At 42.0% G+C, this 11,400-nt stretch overlaps 1 protein-coding gene across 2 annotated transcripts in view; it reads right to left on the bottom strand.

The window, feature by feature from the left end:
• Positions 1-782: 782 nt before the first annotated feature.
• nectin4a (nectin cell adhesion molecule 4a) overlaps positions 783-11,400 on the bottom strand; it is a 29,647-nt gene continuing 19,029 nt past the window's right edge. Inside the window, exons 6-11 of one of the 2 annotated variants that reach the window (XM_036146217.1) lie at positions 6,935-7,089; positions 6,666-6,825; positions 6,185-6,257; positions 5,904-5,966; positions 3,810-4,001; positions 783-3,172 (exon numbers count right to left, since the gene is read on the bottom strand). In XM_036146217.1, coding sequence (XP_036002110.1) covers positions 2,825-3,172; positions 3,810-4,001; positions 5,904-5,966; positions 6,185-6,257; positions 6,666-6,825; positions 6,935-7,089 — 991 coding nt within the window. In that variant the 3' untranslated portion in view covers positions 783-2,824. Of the gene's footprint in view, positions 3,176-3,809; positions 4,002-5,903; positions 5,967-6,184; positions 6,258-6,665; positions 6,826-6,934; positions 7,090-11,400 lie in introns of both variants that reach the window. The other variant, XM_036146216.1, reaches the window with a different exon arrangement.

The following is an 11,400-nucleotide window of genomic DNA, read 5'->3' as shown; positions in this document are numbered from 1 at the left end:
AACAACTCAGAGTCCACATCACCTGCTGAACGTTGCTCTTCAAGCATTTTGTTGAATATATCACCCTAAAACCCTTTTAAATCCTTTGTGTTTTTAATTACTGCATTGGAAATTAATGTTTTTTTTTATATTTCAGTGTTTGTTGAAAAGGAAACCCACCTGTGGCTAGTTGCTAAAAAAATATCTAAAGGCCATCTAAAATGGTCTTAGTGTCAACGTTTAGACTTGTTAATTATTATTATTATTATTATTATTATTATTATTATTATTATTATTATTATTATTATTATTATTATTACTGATTTATACCCACTAATGTAAGAATATGATCATACATCTGCAGTCTGGTCCCAATAATGTTAGACGAGACGAAACAACACAGAAAAGTGTTGAACTCTAACATGAGGAAGCCCCGGGGCCTGAAACGCTTGAAGGTAAATCTCAGCTGGAAGGTGCACTCCTTTTTTTTCGTTGTTTGGAAGTTTTCAGGACCCGAGAAACTCCCTGAAACCCCCCCCCCCCCCCCCCCCCCCAGTGTCATACAACGTCAATAAGCCACAGCCTACAGCCTCATAAGGTTTCAGATGACTAGGACCGTGCTCTCACCTACAATAAACGTGTCACCCAGGAAACAGCAGTGTGTCCAAAAGGCAGTCAGGTAGACAGATATGCAGTTCTCACAGCGGCTTAGCGCCTCTTTTTCCAGCTGACGCCCTAAAGAAGCCAGTGGAAAGATAAAGAGGGCAAAGCTGGATGCAAACAGGGGCCAAAGTGAGGATCGATGTGTTGAAAGAGTATTTATTCAAACTGTGGTCCTCTGTAGTGTTTCACATGTACAAAGTATTTTTTTAAAATCCCTCAGGTAACTGGGTGTGACCATGCATCCTCTCATATTAACGCTCAATACCCATACAACCTTCCAGAGGGGGAAATGATAATCCATGTGATCAGAAAGGTCTTCTGGATCACAAGGATATTTGGATTTGAAAGAAAAAAATAATCATAGCTCAGTGAAGTCTGCCAGCCACACGCAATTCGTAGCTTTACACACCAGGGGGAGCTTTACCCAAGCCGTTCAACAGCTTCCAGGTGATTGAATAGTGCTTTGTTTAGTTTTTCACTTTTTACAAACTGTTCAAACGTTCTACCAAAGGATTTCTCACTGCACCAGGAAGGTTGTGTAACACGAGGAAAAAAATTAATAATACTTTCAATTCCAAAAAGAAACAGCAAAAACACCTTTCATATTCCCTTTGGCACAGACCCCATCAGGGTAGTGGCAGAACCCAACAATACTTAAAATATATCTGAACCAAAACAATAAAACCAACCGTCCACAGATGATAAAAAAAAGGAAAATACATAATTGGTTCTGCCAGAGTAGCAAAAGGTTTTAGATAGTGTCCCATTCCTCTTGCCAAGGCACAGTTCTGTTGCTGGTACTGCCAAGTCCACAGTGGCAGATGACTCGACAGTAGGAACAGCATGCAGATGCAAATGTCCACCTTTACATTCATTTTCATAGTTTTCCAGTTTTTGTCCAGAGTGTGCCTCTGCTTACAGTGCGATAGGCAGCTCAACATCGATGTAGGCCTTCCACACTTTATTGGGTATTTATCCTTTTGCCCTTTTGCATTTTCATACCTTTTTTATTTTTTTATTCTTATTTATTGTCTAGCTGTAAGCGATGACTCGTACCCACCAGGGGGACGTTACCCGCTTTGACAACTATGTTTTTAGAATCTGCTCACAGTCTGCTACAAACTAACATAGCTATGTGCATCCAGTAAAGATTGCAACTGAATTAGCCTAGAATATAAGTGCGATTCAACCATTTTTATGACTTTATACTCATAATTCATTAAAGCTACAGACATAAACTGATACAGACAACGTTAGGGGTGAAAATTTGGCTGGCAAATGGATGAATTCAAGTGGAGCTGATTTGTGTGTTTTGCCCACTTTTACGCTTTCCGTATATATATATATACACCGTCAAGTTTCATTAAGGACATGTGGGTGTTGGGTGTCCTGAACCTCTATTCACAGCATCCTCCAGAGAAAAAGGCAAAACGTGGTGATTTGAAGTTTGTGAGGATACGGGACCCGTTCGGCTTGGCATGTAGAAACATCTGATGTTAGGAATAAGCACCTTCCAAACTGTCTTTTCAACAAAAGAAAGTCTCCCGCGCACGAGCCCGTCCGTATGTGCAGGCGATTAACACACAGAACCATTTTCCCGTCCCGACGCCTGAGGTGAAGCCTGAGGTGAAGAGACTCGGGAGACAATGTGTGGAGGTATGCATGTTTCGGGTGTGGCCAGAGACACACAGGTTCTGGATCGGCTCCCAAACAGTTGTTCGTAAGCAAAACCCGTCACAGGCACAGTTACTCTTCCTCCGATCCCCCCCCCCCCCCCCCTGTTGCAATCCACTCTTCTGATTTGCATACTTTCCCACAGCCTTTTTTTTTTTTTTATGATCCTCCTCCCGCGTTTCCTGGTTTCCGTTGGTATGAAGTGCTTCAGGTGGATACGAGCAAAGGTTCTCAGCTGTCTTCAGCTGTCAGCTGGCGCCAGCTAAAACAGCGGGGCATTGCAAAAGCTGTAGCAACTGCAACAAACGGGAGCTTGGTGACATTTTCTTTTGCCTGTAATGTGACTGATTTCCAAACCGCGTGTCCTCTATGTAAAACCATCTCAAGATAAAGTCTGTTTCCGTCCTGAGCTGAAAGTAGCCGTTGCTTTCCCTGGGTGACTTGGAAATGTTCCCAGAAGCACAGCAGCCCACTTCTTTAGTTTCACCCGAGGTCCCGCTGCCGCCTGCTAAACGATCTGGGCCTTGTGGACGTAGGAAGCGTGGGGGTTGTGATTGAGAGCCTGGGGGCTTATCCTGTTCTTCGACAAATTCGAGCTGGAGGCCTCGCTGTCCTGATCGTCGGGATGCTCCTGACTGGCGGGGCCGCCCAGCCCCTCGTCGATCTCGTCCTCGTCGTACTGCGCTGGCGGGAAGGCGCAGCTCATGGGAGGGGCCTGGTAGCTCTTGATGGTGCTTCCCGGACGCGAACCCCCGTTGGCTTGGATGAGGACATTGCCGTTCATCTTTCTCACGACATCAGCCGAGCGCACCGAGGGAGAAGTTGGTTGCAAGTAAGGGGAAAGCAAATGAGGGTCCTGCTGCAATGACACAGAGCAGAGAGCTTCACTAGCTTCATCATTCTCGTCAGGCAAATATGCACACTGCAAAAACGGATCTAAAAATAAGTAAAATGTTCTTAAAATTTGTGTTTTTGTCCTTGATTTAAGCAGGTAAATAATATTATCTGCCAATGGAATGAGTATTCTGACCCCTAAAATAAGATAATTAGACATCCTGCACTTGAAATAAGATGATGGAGATGAGTTGTTCCTATTATAAGTGCAAAAATCTTATTCTATTGGCAGATCATCTAATTTCCCCGCTCAAATCAAGGAAAAATACACAAATTCTAAGAACATTTTACTTATTTTTAGTTCCGTTTTTGCAGTGCAGAGGTTAGGAAGCAGGGTGAGAATCATTCAATCCATCAATCAATCAATCAATCAATCAATCAATCAATCAATCAATCAATAAATCAGCTTTATTTCTAGAGCACATTTTAAAAACCACATATGTGACACAAGTGCTGCACATTAAAACAAGAAAAGGTTAAGAAAACAAGTTAAAAACATACAAAACACACGCACACAGCATCTAAAGCTAAAAACCAGGTTCACAGCAAGAGAAGCTTTCCATAATTTGGTGTAAACAAGCTGAGACATGCCAACCTACCAAGGACCTGTTGGTGCTTCTCACATATTGCTCTGTTCTAAGCCAGTTTTCGTCGACCGGATCCATGGGCCTTTCCCTCTTCCTCTGGGAGTTGTTGTAGATAGCCGGCCTGCCCAGGGAGTCAAACGCGGGACTCCCTCCTCCACGCCCACCCGAGACAGTTGACCTGCTGTCACGGCAACGGTTGTGCTCCTGTTGATGCAGGAAAACATTACTTATTACCACGTCCAGAGGCACTTATCCAGATGGTGAAGTTTACTGGTTGTGTGAAGGAGAGTGTAGCCATAGCTTATTTGTCATGTAAAGCATGTCAAATACTTTAGTCTATGCTTACAACGCACAGGGGATTTCAGAGAGGTTAGACGGCAGAGCTGCAAAATATGTTTTAAAACGATATCATTTTCAATTTTTAAGTTTTCATGCCTTGAACTTTCTTCGTATGTTAAAGAATACGTGGCGCTCGTGCCACAGTCATTCGATTTTTACTTCTAAAAACGTTGTCCGTCATCAAGCCTTTCTTCTTCCTCCTCAGGAGAAGGTAAAGCAAAATGTGTGGTTTGTAAAAAGTGGAAAAATTCAAGCATCATGAATACCTTGTCAAAGCTACTTAGACGCTAACTAGTTAGCACTTAAATCAGTTAAACAGTTGGGATTTTTTTCTCCAAAACACACTGTTTCATATTATAAAAAGGAATCAACTGGTTGGAGCTTCCTCCTTAACTGTCTGAAACACACAAGACATGGTTGACACCCAAAACATCCCCCCACCATAGAAGCCCTAAATATCACCACACTGCCCCATCACAAAGAAGCAGGCCTGCCGTCGTCTTGCTTTACTCTTTTTTTGCTCTCTCTGAAACCAGGTGGAATCCAGCAACCATCCATCACTCCTGAGGATGCCGCTGCAGGTTTGATGATGGTTGGAACTAACAGTGAGGCAGCAGCAGCTACAGTAAAGCTCTTTGCTCTGGTACTTAAACAAACCAACTCGTGTGTACTGAGGTGTATTTTTCAGGTAAAAAGCTTGCAGTTTGCAGTCCAACTTTTCTATTTTTTTTTTTTTTTTAATCAATCCTCAAATGCTAAAGGACATGTCCATGCAAAGCTTGGCCATGATTGTGTCTGTCTTGGCTGTACGTAATCAAAGTTTACCTTCTGGCTTCATCTGGTTAAACGTGCACTCAAAGTCAACCAGGCTCATTCCTGTGACCAGTGAATTATTATTCCAAGAGATCAGGATTACAGATGAATGTGCCATTTGAATTTGAAGTGACCACTAAGACCCTGGGTCATAGCTCCCTTCAGTTTGTCATTAAAGACCCCCAGAACTCTCTTTTCTGCCTAACATATTTTAAAAGGGAGCTATTAAACTTCCTTTTAAACATTTTGTGCTAACGTCTATACAAAACACGTTCAACACATTTTTTGCATAAAATCATTCTCACGTGAGATGATCAGGACGGTTTTGAAACGCCTTGTTCACGAGAGACACCGACAAACCGTAGGGTATTTTTTTCTTTTTGTAGACTTAGAGTTTTGATAAGAAGTTGGTTGAATAAAGGGTTGTGTTTGAATCCATTTGTTTTAAAATAGGTCCTTAGGCAACAGCATAAAATGCTAAGGGCTGCACTTAAAATGTATGTTTTAATTTTTTTGATAATTATCAATATCAATCAATTAATTTCTAATTTATCGATATGCTTTTTTTTTAATATCGTCCAGCCCTAACAAAACATTCACTTGCTTTTTTTGTAGTTGCTTGGACTGTTTCTACAAGCAATAGAGACCCAAACGGAAGCATAAAAACATGCAAAAAGGGAATTTTGCATCATAGGTGACCTTTCTAAGCATATAAGCACACAGTGTTTTTACACATACTATGGCGAGGAATGAATGAGGACGCTAAAGTCACAGAAACCAAACGTCCCAAGGATATGCAGTTTATAAGTAACCCAAGGGTCTTAATAATGCATTGTGTAACTATTAATGTAAAAGTCTGAAACGGTGAAGCTCAGAACAGCAGCATCTGGACAGTAAAGCCTCAGTCCCAGGCCCTGGCTCGGCATGCAGATTTAAACTGATATGTAGACTGACCGCGAGGGAAGATAGGCTAGTCCTCATGGTTCCCTCCACCTTCAGAGGGATGCTTTCCATAATCTGCAACAAAAAGAAAAAACAATTCCACTTGTGAAAAGGAAGAAAAATAAAATTAGCCGATATAAAGAAAAATGCAGGAAACATGGTGATTTCTCATAAGGCAACCGTCTACAAGCCATTGCACGAGGCTATCATGATTGCTGTAGTCGCAGATACACGAGGAAAGCCAAACTACTGCAAAAGTACAGAGCATAAAGAATAACTCCTAATGGTAGCACCTCTCTGGCGTCGGTGCTGACAGAGTTCACTCTCCTGAACGAAGCTTGTCTGGATAAAGTACTTATTTCATCCCTGGAGAAGATATGAGACGAAGAAAAGCAACGGTTAGTTCAACCTTTGACTGAGCTTATAATATTTTATCATATTTACTAACATATATTAACATTTATATCTATCTATCTATCTATCTATATATCTATCTATCTATCTATCTATCTATCTATCTATATATATATATATATAGATAGATAGATAGATAGATATATATATACACAGAGAGAGAGAGAGAGAGAGAGAGAGAGAGAATTTTTTGCTCTTTTCTTTACATCACTTTGATACAGTGTTATAACTGTCAGATCCGATATAAAGCTTAATAGATTTGTTTTCATTCATGCGTGTTTGCTCTATCTGTTCTATGGAGATCATAAGAGCCAAACGCTGATTCTATCTGATCTTAATTAACACACTCTTATCTTGTACTTTTTCTCAGTTAGCTCCTTTTTCAGCTTCTTGTTCTTGCGCTTGTGGTAGCAGGTGACGATGATGACCAGGACCAGCATGACAATCAGCAGCGCGGCAGCCGCGCCCCCCAGGATGAACATGAAGGTGTTGGTGGGTTTGGGCAGGTCCCTGGGAGTCCCTGAGAAAGCAGAGAGCTGAGATTAAACGGGCTGTGTTCATAGACGCGCACATGGATTCTCACAGTTTGCATTAGAGTGACAAGTCACGCTGAAAGCGCTGTCATCTACCTTTTAAGGTGACCGTGACCTCCGCCTTGAATTCGCCCTCTGTGTTATTCACCACGCACTGATAGGTGCCCTCATCTGAGGTGTTAAGGGCCCGTTCAAAGACAAGTCTTCCATCGGGGAGGGGAACTGCACCTTTGGGCAGGGCTCCACCTAGTCTGAAGGCAGACAAAAAAGCAGGGCAACGTGATAAGGCAGCAGTCACAGTGCACTTCTGCGAAGGCCTCAGGGGTTTGTTAGAGAACATTAGTTGACAGAAAGTACGACGAGAACCCAGCAGGCAGGTCAAGGAGAACATGTGGAAAAGTGACCAAGAAGCTTTGTTGTCATTATGTGTTACTATAACGAATGTTTTGGTGAAGCAGACGCCGACTCAGCATACGTATAGTTACAACAGTGATGGCACAATAGCTGAGCGGTCATCTCACCATTGGCAGGTTGTGTGTTCGACTTCAGTGCCCCCCCACACCACATGTTGATGTGCCCATGAGCAAGGCCAGAAGATGCCTTCTGATCTGCGTCTCAGTGCATAAATGTGGTCCTGTGCATGGGCGTGGCTATGGGTGGGGGTGGCTGTGAGTGGGCGTTTATTTTTCTTTTGCGTCACCTTGCACTTGAATTCTGGTGCACATAGTCCATTTAGCCACACAATAATGTCATAGCGGACTTTTAAGAGGCATTTTTAGGATCTTGTAACACTGGGGGCCTCAGTTCAGACCCTTCTTTAACAAGACCTCCTTACAGTCTGTATTTTATGTATTTCCCCCAATATGTTTATCCCTCATGATCAGCGCAGCACTGAAAAGAAAATTTGTTTCAGTCCACCCGAACCCTCAACACGGTATCATTGAGAACAAATTATGCTGGGACTGTACAAGCTATACCCAAATTAGCAATTTTCTTATACAGCCATTTAGGGACCAATGAGACGCAGAGCCTAATGGGCTGCACCTATACTCATAGAATCTGGGGTACAATGCTAAATAACAGTGTTATTTCTACCCCTTAAGACTATTACTAGTGGGTTAAAGGCAAAGCAGGAGTCTACACCTCACGGGGACCGCTTGGACCACAAACATAAAACATCCTTGCGTTTGCGTAATCAGGCACTAATAGCTCTAGGGGCCTTGCGCAATTAAGAAATGATGTCTGGTCAGGGCGGAGGCTGAGATGATAAACCTGCTGCCGTGAAAGGTGATGACAAAGGCTTGATGAAACTCAGCCATAGCGACAAATTACACTGTAGAGCTGCTTTGATCAACAAAACCATAGATTAATGGCAATCAGGGGCGTCTTCATTGCCTGCATGTGAATCTGATTATTTAGACTGTGTTGTTTTTATGTTGCTGTTGTTTTTTTGTAGAACTGCCGGCAAACCAGCCGTGTTTTCCACTTTTTAACTATTAACTGTAATATTGTGTTTAATGAAAGAAAAGAAAAACAAACAGTAGTTTTCCATTCATGAATAACAACAGTTTTGTATCCTGGGTGGGTGTCTAGATGATGTGACGGCCATTTCTGAGTTCACCGTTTAAATGATCCAGAAGTTGCTCTGCTGTGTTTGTGGCTCCAAGTCATCTTATAGGTGACAGGTTCTGATTATTTTTTTCTTCTATACAATCAAAGATGTTCTCTTGAACGGAAACGTGGAAATTACATTAAACTTACTAAACTTACTTTCAATTAGAATTATTTGGACCACCCATTTTTTTTTATGAGGCCCTGCTGAAAAGTAATTTCTGACTACACCACTGGTTCTGAGCGCCAATTGGTATTGGCTGTGTGAGTTCGATCCATTTGGAGCTAATAATGGCGCTCTACAAATCAAGAAAATAAACTTTGTTGAGATAAGGTCACTGGTCCCAATAGCAGCTTGCTCGTGGTGTTGGAACATTATTCAGATTAGATCACGATTATTTAGAGATGCCCCCCCCCCGATGAAACATGGTAGTGCAGGCATGTTGTGGGTTTGCTTGATCAGAGTTGAGATCGGAAGATGGGTGGAAATGAACACTGCGATATCCTGAAAGCATATTCAGGATATAGCGAAACTGCATGGTGAAAAACCCCATAAAGTTATTTCATGTAGCCAAATTATTTGCCTATTTTCTTATCTTTCCATCATCCAGAGTAACTCAACAGGTTTTGATGTTTCATGCGGGACAAAATAACCAGCGTCGCTTATCTGTTTTAAAAATCTGTCACAGTAATAATAATGAATTCTTCGACCCATGTACGGAGGCCTTAGTCCTCGACGTGGTCGACCCGAGTTCAATTCTGACCCGCGGTCCTTTGCCGCATGTCTCTCCCCCTCATCCACCCCGCTTCCTGTCAGCCTACTGTGTTAAAAAGTAGGCCACCAGAGCTGTGAAAAATAAAAAAATAAAAAAATTAAATAACTTGTCCAGATGTACAAAGAGGAGGAGCAGATTAGTCATATAATAAATCAGGTGAATAATATAGGAAATCAATTGAACAGGGATGTAAACGCAACATGCAAGCAGCAGTTAGAGTAGCATCACTGGCCACAAGCAAACAGGGGAGTTCAGCACATAAAAAATGAAAGAACATAATGTGCAATTGTTCTTATTGCTAAATGAACTCAGTGCTATTGAAACATAAATTGTAAACCTGAAGTAGTTATCCCTTCCCACCCAGTGTTACAGTATTTTTATTTTTCAGAAGATATGGGTGTGAGGCAAAATTATCGTCTGTTCTGCTAACCTCCCAGGAGAGCCGAGTGACTCACAAGTTCAGCATCTGCGACGGGTGTTGCCTTGCGGTAGCTGTGGTTGTTTTGAATGCATTTTATTCACTTTACACAGATTGGAATTTCATCATTACTTATGAAGAACCCACATTTCCATATCCTTCCCTACTTCCACACACAAACCACTGGTGGGTGGCAGACTGGTTGACTTTGAAAAGGGGCTTGAACTGCAGAGCTTCCTGATCAGACTCCCCCGCGCCTCACCCACAAGATGGGACAAGAAAGGTTGGGTTGGTAAAAACGTTCTGAATGAAAAGACTTAAGAAGTAGTTTTAGGATTTTTGAAGTGAGCTTCTGTTAAAAGGTACTAAATGGCAAGTGGCCTGTATTTGCATAGCGCTTTATCAGGTTCCGAGAACCCCAAAACGCTTCAGACTCCAGTCATTTAGCCATTCACACGCCAGTGGAGGTGAGCTACATTGTAGCCACAGCTGCCCTGGGGCGGCCAGACAATCAGCACCACCGGACCCTATGGCAACCCCTTCCAGGAAAGGGAGGTGAAGCGTCAGGGCCAAGGACATAATGACTAAGACATTCGGGACGGAGGTCCAAACTGGCAACCCATCAGATACAGGATGAAGCCTAGCTCCTGCACCACTGTCTGCCCGCAATAACAGAAAAGTCATTTAAGAAGCAGTTGAAGATCCATTCGATTTAACTAGTTTTATGACATGATGTTGCATGGATGTGGTTTTATCTCTAAAAAAAAAAAAATTTTTGTTCTTAGTTTGGGTTGTTTTATGGTTACTCTTATTGTGAAGCAAGTTGTGTTTTTTATGCTGTGAAAGGTGCAAAATACAGTTTACCTACTTTACAGGTACATCTAAAATCATTGGAATATTATAAAAAGGTTTGATATTTTTGTCCCACATCAGAAAGGGAAACTCGTATATAGATTAATCACATGTAGTGTATGATATTTTGAACCTTTCTTTTTCTTTAATTGTGATATTTGTAGTTTACAGGAAATAACAGCTTGAAACTCTGTGTCTCAGAAAATTTAAATATTTCATAAGATGAATTAAAATATATATATTATAACTAGAAATACTGTGTCAGTTTCTATGCACTCCTTGTGCATGAATTTCTGCATTACTGTGGCATGGCATGGAGGAGATCAGCTTGTAGTTCTGGTTCCCAGGTTGCTTTGATAGCTGCCTTCAGGTCTTCTCCATCTGGTGTCTGTCATCTTCTTCTTGAAAATGCTTCATGGATTCTCTGTGGCTTTCTCGCCAGGCCAGTTAGCTGGCCGATCAAGCACAGTAGCACCATGGTCACTGGACCAGGTACCGTTTGCAGTGTTGGCCAGTATCATTTCCTGCTAAAAAATGAAATCAGCATTGGAAACTTCCCACTGGACACCATGAAACGTGGATTGTGAACCGCTCCACTCTTCCTCCAGACTCTGAGTTCTTGGTTTCCAAATTAAAAGCAAACTTTACCTTCATCTCGCTGCCTATATGTAAGATTACTCTGTATGCAGGGAATCTTGCTGCACTGACTCCAGCCTCTGTCAACTCCTTGTGAAGTTCCTCCAAATTCTTGAGTGAACTTTGCTTGAAAATCCTTTCAAGGCTGCGGCTATCCCTGTTGCACATTTTCTTACCACACTTTTTCCTTCCACTCCACTTTCTATGAATATTGATTTATTGATTTTAAATGCCAATTTTACAAGCTTAGATACAGAACACTAAACAGT

The sequence above is a fragment of the Fundulus heteroclitus genome, chromosome 14, assembly GCF_011125445.2.
Source record: "Fundulus heteroclitus isolate FHET01 chromosome 14, MU-UCD_Fhet_4.1, whole genome shotgun sequence".
NCBI lineage: Eukaryota > Metazoa > Chordata > Actinopteri > Cyprinodontiformes > Fundulidae > Fundulus > Fundulus heteroclitus.
Note: the sequence above shows the minus strand (reverse complement) of the source record. Positions and strands in the feature narration are given on the sequence as shown.